Genomic DNA, 19,894 nt, shown 5'->3' on the forward strand with positions numbered 1-19,894 from the left:
TCTAAAATTGGGGGCCTAACTTAATCTTTAATAACTTCGCCTGCAACTAACTGTTCAATAACTACAATGAATTAAATTACCACTTTCAAATATTTATGTATTCACACTTCAAAAAACAAAGAATATATCTCGCAGAAGTCCACATGAAGCGCTGTACAAATAATTTAGGAACTCTTAAGTTTAGCATGACAACATATATATCACTATATATTTTTGTTGAGAATTTTTGGAGAACATTTATGGCAAAAGGAAACTTTGTTTTTGTATGCGTGACCAATGACTTTGTTATGATCTAAATTACATTTCTACCAGGTAAACATAACACTAGATTGAATTCACTGCGCTGCTGGTTTTGGTGAGGCCACCTCTGCTGAATTATGGCTTGCAAGCATCTTCTTTAATTCAGCAATTGCCAAACCAGGATTTAAACCCTATATTAAAAACATAATTAAAACTTTGTTAATTTTACTTTATTAATTGTCTTACCTTTGGACATGCTTTCGTACAGTTCATTATAGTATGGCATTTGTAAAGTGAAAAAGGATCATTCATTCTGTCCAGTCTCTCTTTCTGGTATTCATCTCTGCTATCTATAATCCACCTGTATGCCTTAAAATAAATATTAAGTTAATTTCTATTTTTACCACAATACCATTAACACAAAAACAAATCAATATCTGCACTGAATGAACGAATGTAATAATGTAACTTATCCATCCCGTTGTAGCAGGGCATCGATAGTTGTTTTAACACAGGTGTTTGGTTTTACACACCTTGTGCCTGCCTTTGAGTTATGATGTGTATGTTTGTGGGTGATTGTTAAACATCAATGTGAGTGATTGGTATAAAAACAACATTTCACTTACTTGCATTAAAACTGCAGGGCCAAGGTATTTGTCTGAACTCCACCAATAACTTGGACATGAAGTGGAACAACAAGCACAGAGGATGCATTCGTATAAACCATCTAACTTTTGCCTGAAATTGTTACAAAAAATATTGGTCGAGTTTTTATTATTAACCTTTGAGGTTAAAACTGACCTGTCTGCTACAGATTGAAAGTTTTCTTTTCCAAGTTTACTTGCATCTTTCTGCTTCAGGAACGGTTCAATAGAGCGATATTGTGCATAGAAGTTATTCATATCCTACACAAACAGCAGATTAAACACCTATTGAACACTACAAAATATTAATATATACATGTAATCATATTTAAATCTTAAAAAATTATTAAAATTTCATATATTTATATATCATATGAAATTTATGTCCTTTATTTAATAGAAGGGTATATACTTACTGGTACAAGGTCTTTCACCACATACATATGAGGCAATGGATATATCTTGGTTTTCTTTGACAAGTTGGTATCAATTCTCCTGTATAAAACAGAACCCAACCATAATTCATGCATAATTATTAATTACACAATCATTCTTTACTTTACTTACGCTAGGCAAGCCAGGGTGTTGGTACCACCAATGTTCATTGCACATGAACCACAGATTCCCTCTCTGCATGATCTACGGAAGGTCAAAGTTGGATCTTGTTCGTTCTTTATTTTGATCAGAGCATCAAGAACCATTGGACCACAACTGTGTTAGAAAAATTCATAAGATACTTCATTATAGAACGAGGTTATTTGGATGAAACATTACAGAGCAGGATATTGTTATCTGTTTGTTAGTCATTTACTCATTATGGCCTAGTTTATGAAACATAGCATGTGACATGTTCTATTATTATTTTGATGGCATCTCTGTTTGGTGTGCATACACTTTATAATGTTTTTGACAACAACAACTGCATTGCTTTGATCTTACCACTTTAAAAAGTGAAAACACAATTGGGCATTTTTCGTCAAACGCTCAAACACCCTTTTGTTACCACCACTATACACGTAAAACTTCACATACTCATTTAAATCCACTTGATACTTGTGCATGACAGGGAGTTTCATGTCACCCTCTGCTTCAGGATTCCATCGGTAAATTGAAAATGTTTTCAAACGCTGATTTTGTTCGGTTGTTTGGGCAGCAGCTGTTGCTGAACAACGCAGAGTCTAAAAAAGACAAATAAAGAGTTAATTTGTTTAATAATTACAAAGTTTACAACTATTGCATTCTTGTTTTTCTTCATACAGTAAACAAAAATTTATCTATTATGCAGATTATAGCAACAACAATAATCTTATAGTTACTCAAGAGGCTAAAGAGTAAAAAAGACTTGACTTAACAAGTTAAACAACTAGGCCAAGAATCAAACAACATATACAGTAGGTTAAATATATACAGGTATTTGAAATTTACATAAAATAAGACACTTACCTGAGTTGTTAAAAGTGACAATACTGGAGACGAACTTCGCAACACTGTACGAGAAATTCGAAGTCCAGACGACATGGTTGTTACAGTTAAGATTCCCTTTTGCAATTATATTAATTCAAACCTAAAACTGGTTAGTTTAAGTTTAAGCAATACTTGTTAAATATCAATATAATTATCTTTTTGCGTGCAGTGTATTAGTACCCTCTATGTTACGTAACTGTTGTGTAACAGGGGACAGAGGTTAACTGACGTGTTAATGCACGTTTCAGCAAGTCGTGTAAACTATTTACTTAATAATTGTCCGTATAAAGCGTAAATAAGTAACCACAGCATTAAGATTTAAGACTAACCAGAAGTAAAAAGAAACTCGACATGTTACACCAAAGGTCTGTGTTGCTGCTACGGGCAAAATTGGTGCATGAATATTGTATTCATAACTCGGGAGCCAACGGCAAAATTGTCTGCTTATTTAATATACAAACAGCGTTAATCAAGGAGTATAGGTGTAACGGGTTTTTGCCTTAGTTGTTCGTATTGTTGGAACAGTTTTAAAGCATACACGGAGCTGACTACAGTACGTTACAAAAGCAACTGAACATCACACAATAAAACATCATCTACTGTCATTGAGGAAGTTTGTTATTATAAAGGGGAAATAAATTGTATGGGTGGTAATCTGTCGGTATAACAGTGTCCCTTCGATAGCTCAGTTGGTAGAGCGGTGGACTGTAGTTGGTTAACCTTTAGAAATCCATAGGTCGCTGGTTCGAATCCGGCTCGAAGGACGTTTTGCACGTTGGACCGCCATTTAAATTGCAATTTTATCCTAATATTTGATTGACACATGATAAGTACGTCGTTGCGTATCCATGGCATCGCCCCTTCGATAGCTCAGTTGGTAGAGCGGTGGACTGTAGTTGATGAACCATCAGAAATCCATAGGTCGCTTGTTCGACTCCGGCTCGAAGGACGTTTTGGCAGTACGGGCACACGTTTAAAATGTCGCCTGTTCCACAGCATTTTCATTACCACATAACGACGTCCGCGATTTGTATAGTAGGGTGGGGGTGATGAGACGCCTTTTTATTCTACTTTCTCTTCTTATTTGGAAGTAAACAAAGAACTTTCAAAGAAATATGAAAACGTAGGCTACTCGCACAACTCCCATAGACCGTTGTTAGATGTTTCAAACACGATCAGGATATTTAGATAGCATGTGCTAAAAATGTTCCATATTTCCCCACAGTAGTCTACTAGTAGGTCAAGAGAAGACGGGACACCTTAACAGTTACAGTATGTGGGAGTCGGAGGTTTTATATTTATTGGAATTTTCTTTGTTTACTACAAAATATGGGACGACAAAATAGAACGAAAATGTGTCCCATCTTTCCCCACCCTACTATATTTATACCTTCGATATAGCTCGGTTGGTAAAGTGGTGGACTCTAACTAAATATTCTTTACAAATCCAAAGATCGCCGGTTTAAATACGACCTGAAGAATGTTTTTTGTACCAAACAAAGAGCATAATGAATGCACCGAGAAACAAACACTGTCAGATTTAAAACTATGTGCCCCAAATCGCGTTTAATTCAGAGCAAATTTTATACCTATTACAATTCACTGCGTTATTTAATACAAGCGTATATAGTGACAAATATTTATTGCAATTAATAAACTAGTTTAGCAAGTTTTATTGAGACGCGAAAATATTTTAACGTAGACGAACTAGCCTAAGCATGCCCCCGAAGTCGCCATCTTTAACTGCATTGCTAAGTAAACTAACGCGTCGAGTTTTTGTTGCCACGACAAGACGAGCAAAGTTATAAAAATCGCCCACCTTATATGGGTTAAAGTAAGATAAATCACGAATAAATCACGATATATAGAAGGGTACAAAAATAGATTAAGTTGCGGTATTGCTTAAAACCTCTGAAATGTGAGAGCTCAGAGCAAGTGAGGATTCTTCTACAATGTGAGAAATTGTGGAAAAAGAAGATGAAGGATCAACTCCGGATGCGAGGGATTGACTGGGATCAGCAAATTCTGATTCAAATACATGTTCAACGTAATCATCACATAAACCATCGAGTTCATTCACAACTTCAGAGATCACTTGTTTCATGACGTCTTCTGAGAGTTCTTGTACGATTTTCCAAGGGTTAAATGCACCCTTTGGTTCATGGTATGTATGCTTTAGGTAATTGTTGTATTTGGCTCTGTTTGTACGAATGGATTCGGCTGTGTCTTTGTTAAGGGTTAATTTGATTGCATTTGAATTAGGAGATGGTTTAGTAGATGATGTAGGAGACATATACAATGTGTGAAAGCCAGGTTCTTCTTGCATAAAACGAACAGAAGGTTTTGAAATTTCTTCTCCTTTAGCACAATCTTTGTTGGTGAAGCAGAGAGGTTGTGGAGAAGAGGTTCGAGGCTCCTCAGTGTTGTCAGAGCTAGTCCTGTTATGTCTGGGTTCAGTTGTTCTTGGTTTTATATCTTCATATTGTATTGTCTCCCATCTTTTTCGTATTTCTGTCTCTTCTTGTTCCATTTGCTCAATTTTTCTGTACATCGCTTCACATGTTGGCTCGTTAGCCATGCTCTGCAACAGTTTCGGTTCATACTCATGTTTATGAACCTCTTTTACTGTGTCTGCAAAAAAGTCCTGCAAAATTGATGCCACAAGCCTGTCCTTTAGACCTTTTTGTTGTTGCTTTCTTTTATCTGTTTCGGGTTTTTTGAATCCTCTTCTTCTTCTTTCAAATTGCTTTGGTTCAGTTTTTCCAAAATAACTATCCTCTGTGCCTGAGCTCGCAGTAAAACTGACCCAGTTTTCATCGGTATCAGATGTATCATTGTGTAAAGCTCGCACAACTTTCTTTTGTTTTTGTTTGTTTTTCTGACGTAAAATTGGCGAAGTTGCTGCATCGCGTAGTGTTGCTTTCTCAACCTTCTCCGTTGGAAGCTGCTTTTTCTCTCTAGGTTTCTGCTGGGTTGATATATTTGACATTCTCAATGGAGTTGAGAGTGCTTGACGAAAACTTCTTTTTGCCGGGGACCTGTGCATAGAAAGAAACCCACTTTTCGCTGGTTGTTGCTGATTATACCGTTTTATCAACTTTTCTTTCTTAACTACCCCTTGTAGTTCCCGCGCAAAGTTCTTAAACTCGCTTCGGTGACCAAAACTTTCTACTTCTCTGCTTAGATCAGCAGTTGAAGTAACTGCATCTTTCGAAATAGGACGACTCTTACTTTTGGGTTGAACTGGTTCAATGATCCGTCGAATATGATCTTCAAAATCTGGCTCCTGCTGAAATCGGATATGGTTCTGCTTGTTTCTGTGAGATCGGAAAGCAGGCACTGGTTTTGGGGGTTTGGATAGATTAGGTTTGTTGATCTTGCCAGCTCGGGCATAATTCCCAGGCATCTGTACTTGGACCTTCTTTACAAACCTTTCATCGAAATGTTGCTGATGTTGTTTTGCCTTCACACTTGGTTTTGTTGTGTCTTTCACCGGTATCTCATTATTATTCCACTGAGAGTTGCTGACATCCATTTTCGCTAACTGAATAGCCAACGATAGTTTGTCCGAAGGCATCATGTCGAATTTGTTTTCTGGAGACGGAACAGGCACTTTCGGGACATGTTTTTGAACCTTTTCTATTAACAAGTACTTTGGACGTCCAAAGGTATGACTTGCGGTGGATGCAGGGCTTTGAGCATCGAGATTAAACTGGAGCTGGTTATGATAATGAGTAGGATTATCAACACAGATCATTTTCTTTGCCATTTAAGTAAACAATCTGCGTAACATTTCGTTGAATTATACTTTAGTTTTCAGGCATACTAACTGTAAAACTTGCAATTACCGCTAAATATACAAACGTAAAAATTATACAACACCAGAAGAAATGTAGATCGTTAATAATAATTCTCTTCTTGCTGTTAAATACAGGACTGAACACACCACCAACCTTTTGTATACGATCTTCGTTTACTAAGTTTGTAGTTAACCGCCAATGGAATTTACGTTGCAACTAAAATGGATGCGACCAGGGACGCGCAAAGTATAACGCAAAAAATAAGGGTCTTGAGAATCGGTCAACAAAAAAATTTGTGATCGGTCAAAGTTTTTAATTTTATTGCACAAAATACACAATAAACAGAGGTTAAATTCTACAAATTAAAAGGACACGATACAACCATACCAATAAATATTTACAACTCCAAAATGGAATTTGAAAGTAAACTGATAGTTTCTTTAATGTTTACACTTAAATGACGTTGATAACTTTTTGAGAGTACAATCTTACGAAATTGTTAACATCGAAAACTGTTCTTCTGTCTTCAGATTAAAAGCTACCGCACAGTGTATGTTTGTAAAGACTTATTAACTTTCCATTGCCAAAGACTAAAGAAAAGAACAAGAACATAGAGTCCAGCAGCAATGAAGCAATTTGTTCCACTGCTGTCATAGGCAGCAAATACTTCTTTTTGACTGAAAAGTAAAATGACAAAAATTAATGATATAAGTTATGCTATTGTATGGATTATTGGGATAAATTTTACCTAAACATGTCTAAATTTTGGCAGTATGACTATGAACTACTATATTTTTCACAAGTATTAACACAGGGTCATTGTATTAAAATATAAACTTAAAGTGTAATACGCTGCTATAACATTAGTCTAATAGTCTGGCACAGTTGGTTTCACTTTCTGCCCATAGCCCAAAGAATACACTACAGGGTAGACAGTGCTACTATTTTGTATTGTGACCGATGTGTCCCTAATTTTACCAGCTTTAACCCAGTGGACCCTTATAGCCACAGGCAGTCTGAATTGCCACTCACAAAAAATGAAAAGGTTACATTCTTTCAAAAGAATCTTAAACAAAAATTAAAAAAACTTTAAATATAAAAATACTTTGAATATTAAAATACTTTCCAATACATCTACACAAACTTTTTATGATGATAAAACCAAAACTGAAACACCATAATACAAAAATAGTAATGTTTACTTGGAAGCTAATGCAGCATTTTTAAAGTCAATTGGAATATCTTTGTACAATGCAGGACTCCGAAGTTTGTAAGCACCTCCCAAACACAGCTGTATGAATGGAATATCACATTTATATATTGTATGTATTATGCAAAGGACTAAGAGTTTCTAAATACTAAATAGGTATTATAAAACTAATTGTTTGAGTTAATTAAAGCAGTTTGTAGAACATGGCAGTTTTTCATAAGATCCATATAAGAACAGTGTTTTTGAGTTCTTTTTAATTTTATACACATTTGGTTCATTGTTAATTACTATTTGGCATACAGTTTCAAAAGCGTGTTGACATACATAGTGGACATAGTAAATATTGTGGACATGCAATAATTAAAGGGACCCGTTTACCACAACCAGCAAATACATAGAGCAACTGTATTACATATAATATATATAATACGGTGGATGTAGAACACTAAAGTTAATGAACCATTACCGAAACCTATATACATACCATCATAATGATTCCCCAAACACTTGTTAACATGCAACAGGTCGAGCATTTTGGACCGATTATCTTGATCATTGTAATGTTTTACGTCGGTTCTATCTTCCAAAGACTTCACGTAAGTGCCAGCTAAAAACCTATACAATACATATGGCGGGTTTTACAATGTAAATTATTCTAACATGAACAAAACACAGCAACTGCTGAAGTAAAAAGTTACACGAAAACTAAAAAAATTCCTTGCTATTTCTATGAGCAATCACAAGATCATCAAAAAGGTTTATTTGTTTTTGTTTGGGGAGTTGACAGGAATCTTCTGCTGTTAAAATCGTAAATTAGCATGTGTTTTAACAATTTTATTCAGACATTGTGATTCATTCATATTTTAGTTACAAGTTTTGAATTAATAATTCGAAAATATTAAATGTTAAGACTATATTTTTTGCATGAGGGAGCTAGAGGACTACTTTTGTTTTTTTACACTCTATTAGTATCTCTTGACCGGCAACTATGACGTCATCAGACTGAAAAGTTGTAGCTCGGGTGAGTTTGTGGAGCTTAGACCTTAGCTGTTACGAAAATAAACTGAGTTTTAAAGAAAATCAAGCCGATTGGGAAGCACAATGAAGTAAGTAATGTAATGACGTTGTGCGATGGAAATTTTATAACTTGTTTTTTTTTTTTAAGTTTTGATTTTCCGCATTTTATACGTTGCGCAAAAGCTGCAAAATCATAAACATTCTAAATTTCCAGCGTTTTAACGAAAATCCGGCTCATCAATGAGTTGAATGCAAAAGAACTTCGAAGTGGGGTTGCAGGGACGTCTTCATCATGGCATAATCAATACAAAGATAGTGCTTGGGTTTATGTTGGAAGCTTGCCATTTGAACTAAGTGAAGGAGACGTGATTTGCGTCATGTCACAGTAAGAACAATTAGGCTTGATACTGTGAAAGTATGTCTTGTGAAGTTGAATTGATATTAGTCAACAATCCGCCTGTAATGCCACCAGTCTGAGTATGGCAGGTGCACGCACGATTTTTTTACAAACTTTTGGTTATGCACGCCATAATTTGTCCCACGCACACCAATTAATTAAACAATGAAAAAAATACGTATTAAATTAAGTAGGATTTCCTATTGTATGGCTTGGATATGTACGTGGTTTGCATGCCGATTTTTGATGATCGCACGCGCGCACGCGAAAAATAACCGTCTTGCACCGCGAGATCTCGTCAGGAACTGCCATACTCTGCAGACTGGTAATGCATAATGAATGTGTGTGTCATTTGTGCTACAACTGATACTGTGTGTGCCATTGTGAAATTGTGCTACTACCATTTTTAGAGCACTTTTTGCTTGTGACAATAAAACATTTATAAATAAAAGTTACGGATAACTGGTTTAGCCAAGTGGTCATCGATATGGTATGGCTATCCAAATAATATAGCTTATTTAGTAACCTTTTTACATGTAATTGAAATGTAAATATACATTAAGTCCAGTGCCGTGGCAAAGTGGTTAGCGCGCCTCTCCTGACTCAGGGGTAATGGGTTTAAAGCTCGACACTGCTACCATTCTGGGGGCAAGACACTTAACGGCGATTGCTCCAACCCAGTGGTCACTAATGGGTTGTCCAAATTATCCAAAAAGCCATATATAAAAAAATCCCCCCAAAAAATAATCACCCTCAAAGTAACATACATGGTAACTCATAAGTTGGCACGAAGTGTACGAACATCTGTGTTACAACGACTGTCGTTTTCCCGCCACGCGAGGATAAAGTAAGATTCATTCATTTATTCATTCAGGTATATGAACACCTTACATGATGTGTACTGACACTAGACAATGCAATGACTACTGTAGTGTAACTTTAAACCCTACAAGTTTTCACCCACAACAGTTAACTAAAATCTGTATTATACACCAGGTACGGGGAAGTGGTTAACATCAACCTTATAAGAGACAGGAAGACAGGAAAATCAAAAGGGTTTGCGTTTGTCTGTTATGAAGATCAGAAAAGTACAATTCTGGCTGTGGATAATTTAAATGGTTCAAAGGTATATTGGAACTGGTGAAACCTAATTATTTATTTCCTTGATTGTTTTTCAATATTGACAGTTGTGGTTTTAAATACCTTTTACAGTAACCTAACAGTGGTTCTTAAACTTTTTGTAAGCTTTACCCTTTTAACAAAATGCTTTTCAAATTTACCCCCAATATGTAATATGGCGCTCATTTATTAAAAATCGAATAAAACTAATTACATCAGTTATATTTAATGCGACGGATGCGCTAGCTTTTGTTTAATGTGTTGTTCAATATCTGGTAGAGTACTACAATTGGCACAATTTTTCTGTCCCAACAGCTGATTTGATTAGTGGCTCATTTACCCTCTTAATACTAGAGTTTACCGCAGTTTAAGAAACACTAACCTAACAGCTAAGTACTTTACAGTTTACACAATATTTGGCATTACTTATAATTATAGTTTTGAATATAGAAAAGTCTTGTGCTAACACATTCAATGTCATTGTGTCTTGTGTGTTGTAACTAAGTTCATGCAATAAAAATCTTGGAGTCATTGCCCTGCAATGCGAGGATAAATAAGGTTTTTTTTACATACATTCATTAGTCATCTTTTTGAAAAAAATAAGTGTCTTTTTTCCCTTATTTTTTAAATCGCCTTTTTTTTCTCGGGTAAAAAAAAGAAGTTTTTTTTACCAGATCAAAGGACGTCAGATGAGAGTTGATCATGTGCTCGCTTATCAAGTGCCCAAGGAAGATGATGAGGTTGATGAGGTCACAGAGAGGATACGGGAGCGGGGAGTTGCTCCAGATGTGATGAAGGAGTATGAGATGAAAGAGGATGAAGTTGTGGAAGAAGAGGTTGTGCTTGTTAGTAATGATAGTGAAGAGGAAAAACGTGAGTTTCTTATCATCTTATTTTGTAATTAGGGATGCACATTACAGAATAATTAGGTATTCTAGGATATCCTAGAATACTTTATTTTGAATCTAGAATTCCGAATCTACAATTTCGAATTGTTTTATATTTATAGGAAAAAATAATATTACCCACATAAGTCAATTTACAGACTCTTTTATAGTAGCCTTGTAGGATCATGAGCTGAAAAATGATCAAAAATTGTACTATTGGGTAGTTTTTGCGTCATGAAACGTATAGCAGGCTATGAAAAGACGGTGCGAAACGTTTACTCTCAAAAGTCCCACAAACACAATTTTTTTTTTTTAAATTATTAATTTGCAAAAATTGTTAATATAGTTTATGAGAAGACGTGTGATTACGTCATTAAACAGAATACCGAATACCGAATACCGTAGTTAGATTCGAATACAAAAGGATTTGAATCTCATGGATTCGAATTTCTGTAATGTGCATCCTTTTTTGTAATATTGGATTTTTGGTTTTTTTAACAAAATTTGGGATGACATTGCTACCATGCAGTTACATAGTCGTCAAACGCAGAAACCTCATTGAATTTTGAGAGATTTGAAATATATTTTGCTGGTTTGATAAATATTTAACAGCAGAGTTAAGTTGGTTTACATTTTAAACTGGTGTTCTAAAACATATGATGTCACCCATATTTCAGAAGATGCAATCTGACATTATGCTTATGGCAGGTGGTATATAAAAATGTAAAAAACATTGTGGTTGTGAGAAAAAATGTACTTAAAATTTGTAAATTCTTATGTGCGCTGAGAATGTTTCAGGCAAGTTGTTGTATGAAAAACTTTCATAGCCCTGTCTTTGATTAATGACTTATGATTTTCAGCAAAGAAAAAGAAACACAAAAAAGAGAACAAGAAAAAGAAATCAAAACTCAGCTTTTTAAAAGAAACGCCAGCTGAAAAAGCCAAAAAAACATCAAAATCTTCGAAATTTACAGAGGTTGACGAGCCTTCTAGAAAATTTGAAAAGGAGGAAAAAAATTATCAAATAAAAGATAAAGATCAAAGAGAACATGAGAACATCCGGAAACGGAGAGACTCTTCATCATCTTCTTCATCTGAAGATGAGGATTTGAGACAAAAACGTAAAAAGCGAGTGAAATCTTTTAGTCCTGATGCAAGAAAGCATCAAAAGCGTGATAAACGCTCCCGGGATTCTCAATCACCGGATCAAAATAATCGTGACAATCACAAGCGTGATTCAGATTCACGAGGAAACAATCATCATGATAAAGTTATTCGGGATAGTAACCGACATGATAAAAATTATCGAGACAATCATGAACGTGATGCAAGATCACGTGATTATCAACGGCGTGATAATCATTCAAGAGACAATCGATATGCAGAATCACGTGAGAGAAGACCTAGGGATCATCGGCGTGTAAACCGCCGTGATAATCGTGATCATAAAAATCATAAGCACAGCAGAAGGTCCAGATCACGATCATGAAATTTTTATTTTTTTGATAGGTTAATTTACAATGATCACATAACTAAATAATGTTATTGTTAATTAGGTTAATTTTTATATCATTAAAACACTTTTTTGGAGTTGCTATGTTTTGTACACAACTGGACCTTTTCTACTCAATCACTCATTCCGGATTAAACCGTTTTCTTACCCGTTTAGATACAAAGACACAGGTTTTATAGTTATTGTTTTTCATTGATTTCTAATTGAAATGGCTGAGTCTGCCGACTCTGGTGAGGATATAAAGAAAAAAAAGAGAGAACGAAAATATCATCATTTTATGCCGGAAAACGACAGTGGGGAGGAAGACTCAGAAAAATTGGATTTTTTACCCAACAGTAACACACCCAAGCAGTCACAGCATGGCAAGAAGTCAAAACCAAAGCTTTTTAAAAAACCTTCATTCTCAAAAGGTATTGAGGTTTTTAAATCAGTGATTCTCAAACTTTTTAATTTTTGTGTCAATTTTTCATTAAAATTTGGACAAATTTCTTCAAACATGTTGTATTAATCAAGCTCTGCTTTAATTTTTCTCTCAAAACCAAATGATTTACAATAAATTATCTTTTTCTAAATTCCGAAGGCAAGCATGGAAAGCGTGGAAAGATGACTGACATTATGACTTCACCTTCTGAAGAACCATCACCAATGCAAAACAGAGACAGAGCGCGAGAAAAGGAAATGAGAGAGAATAAGAAGAAGGCAGCAAGTCTGCCGAGAGACCTGAAAGTTTCTTTCAGGTAAGAACTCATTATTTCTATACATTTTTTGTGTCTATTACATTACAAACTATTATAATACAGGGATAAAAAAGAGAAGACCAAAACAAAGAAGAGGATTACCTCCTTCCCCGCTCCAACAGAAGAAACATTGGATGAGAAAGAAGAAGTTGAAGGTTTGTATTTTTTTTATCAAATATATTTAATTTATATTTTGTATAATTTTTTTAAATGAAACAAACAAGCATTTGAATTTTTTAAACTCCAGTTTTGAACCCGATATTTGGTAAAAGCTTGGAAGAAGCAGTGACAAGGACAGGCTACCATGATGGTGTTCCCCTGCCAGCAGTGGTGCGCGAATGCATGGATTTTGTGGAAGAGCGTGGCATCACTGCTGAGGGAATTTACAGAATCTCTGGGATCAAAACGAAAATTGACGAACTTACTAAAATCTACAATAGGTTAGATTAACATTAGAACGTTATTTAAATAGAATATTTTTTGGCTTTTGTGACAGTGTTATGTCACATTTATCAAGGGTATTTAAATTTGGATATTTTGGGATATAGTATACAAAACATTTGTAGCTGCTTACCCTTACCTGCTACAGGTATTTTTAACACCTGCTACTTGTAACTTGATTGTCAGTTTGTGCTGCAAGGTTAAAGAACTCAGATTTCAAAACCAGTAGTGTTTATTCTCCATTGTTTTTTTATCCTTTATGGGTAAGGTCCTTGTCAAGAACCTGAGATTTAGGCCAGATTTGGCCCATTACCACCCCAACACCTGGAAAGCCTATTTAAGTCCTTTGTGCGCCCTGTGCCACGACACCACATCGCAGTCAGACACTTTGATTTCAATGCAGGTGCCTAAACCACTGAGCCACGGCGCCGAACCATTTATTCTCTATACAATATTTATTAGAATAAAACAAGTTCAAATTTGTCAATAAATTTCGAAAAAATCAACCATCTATTTGTAGGGAAGAAACACCTGATTTGAGCAAGTATGAACCTCATACCGTGGCTGGTGTTCTTAAATCTTATCTTCGTGAGTTGCCTGACCACATATTAACGCAGCAGTGTAGCGTCAAGTTTGAAGAAGCTGCAACTAAGCATTCTAAGCAGGAGAAAATACAAGTATGTTGATTACGTCAAACAACATGTTATTTTATATAGTATCGGGAAACCATGGATGGTATTTATTAGACTAGGAAAACTGCTTTTCACGATGAATTAACACATTTAAACGGCTTCTAGTTAGGTGTATTTGTGTTATTATGATTCCAAAAAAATATTTCCTTAGAAACAATAGACAATGCATGAAACAATAACATATAGTTAGTACTAGGGCCACAAGAAATAACATATTTTTACAAAGTAATAATGTATATTTAGCATAGGCATAATTTTTTATTACCCTTTATCAATTTTCTGGTACACCAATATTTTTGAAATAACGTGCACGTTTTTCTGGAGATAACCTGTCAATTAAACAAATTTACTAAACTTTAAATTCTGGTATTTCTGTTTTATTGGTATATTGTATTGTGACCTTTATATACTAGATTAAAGAACTGAGCAAGTCCTTTTCATTTCTTCTTCTCATCCAGGGCTTCCGAGATCTCCTCTCTAAACTCCCGGACTGCAATCGAATCCTTGTATCATGGCTGATCCTCCACTTTGATCAGATCATTAGGCACGAACAACAGAGCAAGATGACCATACAAAACATCTCTATTGTCCTCAGTCCTACTCTACACATCAGTCATCGTGTTCTTAATGTTTTCTTTTCATATTGGTAAGACTTATACACATAGCACATAGCAAGGCGTTATGTTTTAAAACTTTAATGAAACCTTGAGGACATTGCTAAAATGGCCTACAGAACATAGAGAACATCATTTATTAATGAGGTGAATGCAATACAATTTGGCTCTGCTTGTTTATTTGGACTAATTACAGCAGGTTAAAAGCTGTTTTAAGCTTAAAATTGGGTGCTTAAACATATGATAACACTCCTGTTTCAAAATTCGGTGTGACATAAGCAACTTACATTCAGGTAATGGTTATACTGACAACCAAACACAATCTTCTTATCCTACTTTATATACTTAATATATGAGAAGAAAAGAATAGACAGGTTAGGCCTATCTGTTGCGTGTTGAAACATTTTTTAAATTGTATTTTCCATGCCAATTTCAAATTAAGTTTTATATAAAAATGATATTATAAAATGTACAATTCAGTAAAAAATATACAATGTACTTATTCCCAAACAGAAATTAATCTGTTGTACCTTAATACGTAACAACCTATTCTAGATTCTAAAGAAAATTTTACCTATAATTGCTAAGAATAAAATAATTTCTATACCAGCAAGGACATATTTAGTGGAGTAGAACGAAAGAAATTGATAAAACCGATGAGATGGCCCGACTGGGACACCACACCAAATTTCCCCAGTGAACCATCGGAAGTTGAAGCAGAAATAAGAAGACAGGAGTTTCTTCTTAATCGCCTGCATTCCTTACTTCAGGTATTATGGGTTTATTCTTTGTTGTTGAAATTTCGTTACCATTTAAGACTGTAAGCTATAGGTTGGCAACTTATGGCTCAGCAACCTTTTTCATTGAGCTCGTGCAATAAAAAGGTTGCCTACCCCTGTTGTAAGCACTGTAAATGTGTTTGGGTTAAGAAGGGGTGAAATTTTTACAGTTTTGAACATAGTGTATTTCTTCATGTTTACAGTCACACAAGTCTCTTATAGAGAACCTTTTTCTCTTTGTAAAAGTGATTTAATCAATAGAGTTTTGGAGGGTAATGTAAATTAAATTTATTAAACACAAAATCTATCTTAGTGGTACTGGGTTATTTTTGTGTTTAACACACTAATACTATTGTATGCAGTGTGTAGCATGGTGATTTGATATCTCAGTTAAATAAAATATGTCTTTAACGCCAACAGGCAGGTTGCAAAGACAGAAGGAAAGATGAAAGACTGTGGGAAGTCCAAAGGATCCTTACGCAGTTAAAACGATTGGTAAAAAATATATCTGTTTTAATGTTACTTATTTAAATGACAATGTATGCAGTAAATAAGTATACCAATCTGTTTACACATCCTGTATTCCCAGCATAAGAATTTCCAACATCAACAATCTCAAACTAAACTTAACAACTTAACTCTCGAAAGAAGAAAGCAACAAGGTTCAAGTCCCGGCAACAGAAGTCAAAAGGTGAATTTTCGTCACTAAACGAACAGATTAAATTTTATTTTATTGTCTGCATTAGTCGATATTGTGTGGAAAATGATTACAAATATATAAAACAATTTAAATAAAAAAATGATTTTTTCTATTTTTTTGTGATAATTTTAATCTGGTCTTTATTTACTGCTTCAGTCCGAAACAAGAACAGTAAATTTAAATATAATTGTTAATGGGTTTTTTATTGCATTTTTAATATTTATACTTTCTTCTTTTTCTTTAGTCCGAAACAGCAGTTGCGTCTGAAGTTTTTCCTGATGCAGAGAATGCGTCAGATGATCCCGAGATTCATGTGGATGAGGAAGTTGATGATGAATATGATCCTGATGTCATACAACTTCTCCTCGAGCAAGAACGTGAGGCACTAGTGGAGCAGGTTGGGTCAAAAAAGTTTACCAAAAGTTTTTCTCCTTAATGTATTTGACAATGCAAACTCTTTTTGTCATTTACACCAATATATATATAGGTGTTTTTGGCATGTTTTATATTTTTGTAACTTTTATAAAGGGGAGTTAGTTGATAAATTTTATATGTTATGCTTACTTTTATAGGAAGAACTGTTGGTGATGCAACAAGAGTTAACAGCCCGAATACAATCAGAACAGGAAGAAGTTAACAGACTCAAAGGCATCTTGGCTGACTTTGAAAAGTAAAGTGACACCATTGTTCCATGTTTCATAACTTAGATAAATTAAACCTTTGCACCACATGTTTAAACCCTATACAAAGTTGCATAAATTTATTCCAATACAACTTAGATTAAAGCTTGCATTCTTTTCACTGCTTTGTATCTTCCATTTGCATTAAATCTTCTAATTTTCAGTCAAAATCAGCATCTTGAATCAACATCAATTGCAACAGAATCCTCAGATGATATTTTAAGCGTGGAGTTACACGAGGAAACTGCCGATGTCACTAATGAAGGTTTTTGATCTAAATTTCTTTCATTGTGGTCTTGAAATATATCATTTTAATGTATATCCCATAACAAATGGACATACTGGCCAACCCATTGTCCTACTAACACTATTTTTTTGTTAGTCACTACTAGTGCTGTTTACATGTCTAGAAAATTTAATATTTGTCGCTAATGATATTACTTTCTAAAAAGGGCTTGAAGAACGGAGCAGTTCGGAAGATTCAGATGATGAAGCTGAGCTTGAGGAGCTATGTAGGATCCGGGATGAACTCCTCAGAGCAAACCGTGATGTTGAGAGGAAGAATGATGCTCTGAACCTCTCCATCCATGATGAGCGTGAGGCAGTGGTTGAAGCACGTGTACGATTACGCTGCATGATGTATAAACATCAGCAAGCTATTCTAAAAGATTCCGCAACAATTACTGTGACGTGATCCGTAAACTCCTTAAAAAGCTTTTGGTTTCCAACCCTTTGGTAACCATTTGGATTTACCTGCTAGTGCAAATTGGTGCATCTACTATACATATCCTTCAAATATATTGGTTCTTAGTGCTATTGGTTGCCAGGATTTAGTGTGTTTATGCAAACGTGTGGGCGAAGATTAAGTGGAGATCAAAACCATGGTTCTTTGGTTAAAATATTTAATGTATTTGTTACGAAATTTTGTTCATTGTGCAATTGGTTATATTTTAGTCTCGATTAAGACAGTATGTCATATATACACATAACATTAAAATGTTTCATGCGTTGTGTAACATTAATAGGCTTTAATCGTTCAATGGCTTGGCTTTTGTTAAATTTGCAATATTAAGTCTGTTGTGTTTGTAGCTTTTTTAGTATTAAATGTATGTGTTTCTAATCACTATATTGTCTTGGAAATAAGTACATGAAAAAAATACAACGACAGTAAATGTACTTCATTTATTGAACATAAAAATAAAGTATTCAAAATTGAGTGTCTGGTAAGCACAAGACTTGCACTTCGCGCACCACAGTTTTGAACTACAAGAGAGCACAGCTCTAATGAGTAAGCACGTAATATATTTATCATGATATTAATTACCCTTTTACTACCACGGTCGACTAAGCTGGATAAAAAAAACAGAAGTAACCACCAAAGCGGGTTATGATGGCCATTTGTGATCATAAGGCAGTAAGTAAACTACATTATTTAATAGCGTGATTAAGTATGTTAGAAGTTAATATTAATTATTCAACATTTGCCCAAAATATTGTTTTATTTAGGATAAATCCTAAGAAGGCATAAGAGTAGTGCTTTCAATACGTCCTCACTTAAATGAGAATAGTTTGATACAGGCGTCAAACGTGGTGTGGATTCCTTATCTTGCTAAAACGTTCCAACAAATATAAAACCGTATCCTCAAGACTCCCATAAACCGTTGTTAATTGTTTAAAACACGCTTCATTTACCTGCTCGATTACACAGTACTAAAACACACACAGAGCAATCGAGAACGCCGGCAATTTGAACCGACCGCGTCTATCATTTTGATTAGCCGACGTCTCCCGCTTTTCGTTGATTCCCGGGGCATGCAAAACGCCCTTTTTCAATAGCGGGTTGCAACTGTACAAGGCAGTTCGGAAGAAGCAGCGACAAAGCAGCACTCTTTGGACGAACTCAGTGCAGGATTATATTTGTTTCTGCTACAAGAGTTGAAGTTAAGTACTATTGCTACTGTTTAGTCTTGCTTAATTATGAACTGTATTTTATTTAGTTATTGAGTTTTACCTTATTATGAACTAGTTATTTAATGTACTTACACTAGAATATGACTATTTATGATTAGATTGTATAAGTAGGTAAACCTATTATATAATAAACAAATTTAATATTGTGCCTTGCGACTGATATTCTTATTTTACTTTATCTATTTTAATATTTAACAAAATTATTTCAAGAATTTCGCTACGGTTCCTAATTTTGTCACAACAGACGTCATCACTCACGACGAAACATCGGTTTACACAATCGCTGTGTTATACGTCACAATACGTTTGTATGACACCGCGTCATAACCGCTACGCCATCGCTCGCAATTGTCACGTCATAGTTCGGTTCACGCTCGAGAGCGCACACGTTTGCGACGTCACATTGCGGTTTCTTCTATTTTTTATTTTTTCATGGGGCCCCATGCGCGCTTTGCGCCGTCGCAAGGCACATTACTAATACGTACTAATTTTATTCTAAAATACATGATCGTTCTGTTAGCTAGAAATAAAGCATGAAGAACAAAGATTTGGTAAAGTATAAATCACAACAGGCATTATTATGTACACCAGTTCTTTTCTAGATGACTTCGGAGATGTGACGTCACGAAGTGGTGGTAACGCAACAGATGAAACCACTTCGTAAGTTTCGTCGCAATCTTTATTATTTAAAACAACATTTTTTTAATACTCAGAACATAGTATGTGACGTCCCAGAGAATCCAAATGTCAAAGTGCAAATAGGAAAAAAAAGGTAATTGTGACGTTATAAAATATTCCGACATTTAACTATTTATTGGTACAGCAGCCAGCGTTTTTTCTAAAACAAATTGCCATCAGTCATCACCATATGAATCAATCGGTGACAAGATCTGTCGTTTGTAATAATATCACTCTGGTCTTGTAGGCGTCAAGCAGATGGCATCCCTTTTTCATGATTGCGATTTAACAATTAACAACACTCTTATAAT

General features: G+C 34.9%; 5 protein-coding genes and 1 non-coding gene across 6 annotated transcripts; 3 read left to right on the plus strand and 3 right to left on the minus strand.

The window, feature by feature from the left end:
• Positions 1-71: 71 nt before the first annotated feature.
• Positions 72-2,640, minus strand: LOC149733771 (succinate dehydrogenase [ubiquinone] iron-sulfur subunit, mitochondrial-like). Its single transcript, XM_089881501.1, has 8 exons — positions 2,328-2,640; positions 1,917-2,062; positions 1,452-1,595; positions 1,301-1,379; positions 1,042-1,145; positions 867-978; positions 487-609; positions 72-431 (listed from the first exon to the last, which is right to left on the minus strand). The coding sequence occupies exons 1-8, from the start codon at positions 2,400-2,402 to the stop codon at positions 336-338; spliced, it is 879 nt and encodes a 292-aa protein (XP_089737627.1). The 5' UTR covers positions 2,403-2,640; the 3' UTR covers positions 72-335.
• Positions 2,641-3,022: 382 nt separating this feature from the next.
• Trnay-gua (transfer RNA tyrosine (anticodon GUA)) lies at positions 3,023-3,112 on the plus strand. The gene is given in 2 exon segments: positions 3,023-3,059; positions 3,077-3,112. It is a non-coding gene; the product is annotated as a tRNA-Tyr (tRNA).
• An 859-nt stretch (positions 3,113-3,971) lies between these two features.
• On the minus strand, positions 3,972-6,397 carry LOC149733773 (uncharacterized). Its single transcript, XM_089881490.1, has 2 exons — positions 6,302-6,397; positions 3,972-6,130 (listed from the first exon to the last, which is right to left on the minus strand). The coding sequence occupies exon 2, from the start codon at positions 6,115-6,117 to the stop codon at positions 4,234-4,236; it is 1,884 nt and encodes a 627-aa protein (XP_089737616.1). The 5' UTR covers positions 6,118-6,130; positions 6,302-6,397; the 3' UTR covers positions 3,972-4,233.
• A 43-nt stretch (positions 6,398-6,440) lies between these two features.
• LOC149733774 (ribonuclease kappa-B-like) lies at positions 6,441-8,063 on the minus strand. The gene is made up of 3 exons (XM_089881503.1): positions 7,843-8,063; positions 7,351-7,439; positions 6,441-6,825 (listed from the first exon to the last, which is right to left on the minus strand). Exons 1-3 carry the CDS (start codon positions 7,912-7,914, stop codon positions 6,687-6,689), a joined length of 300 nt encoding a protein of 99 aa, XP_089737629.1. The 5' UTR covers positions 7,915-8,063; the 3' UTR covers positions 6,441-6,686.
• Positions 8,064-8,307: 244 nt separating this feature from the next.
• Positions 8,308-12,454, plus strand: LOC149733775 (uncharacterized). Its single transcript, XM_089881495.1, has 5 exons — positions 8,308-8,464; positions 8,590-8,760; positions 9,769-9,898; positions 10,566-10,764; positions 11,639-12,454. The coding sequence occupies exons 1-5, from the start codon at positions 8,460-8,462 to the stop codon at positions 12,265-12,267; spliced, it is 1,134 nt and encodes a 377-aa protein (XP_089737621.1). The 5' UTR covers positions 8,308-8,459; the 3' UTR covers positions 12,268-12,454.
• A 43-nt stretch (positions 12,455-12,497) lies between these two features.
• Positions 12,498-18,150, plus strand: LOC149733776 (ralA-binding protein 1-like). Its single transcript, XM_089881489.1, has 13 exons — positions 12,498-12,701; positions 12,872-13,028; positions 13,092-13,183; positions 13,276-13,468; positions 13,990-14,146; positions 14,620-14,807; positions 15,386-15,545; positions 15,975-16,049; positions 16,144-16,245; positions 16,499-16,651; positions 16,827-16,924; positions 17,099-17,199; positions 17,387-18,150. Exons 1-13 carry the CDS (start codon positions 12,500-12,502, stop codon positions 17,626-17,628), a joined length of 1,920 nt encoding a protein of 639 aa, XP_089737615.1. The 5' UTR covers positions 12,498-12,499; the 3' UTR covers positions 17,629-18,150.
• Positions 18,151-19,894: the final 1,744 nt, after the last annotated feature.

Source organism: Ciona robusta, chromosome 7 (genome assembly GCF_009617815.1).
Source record: "Ciona robusta chromosome 7, ASM961781v2".
Lineage (NCBI taxonomy): Eukaryota > Metazoa > Chordata > Ascidiacea > Phlebobranchia > Cionidae > Ciona > Ciona robusta.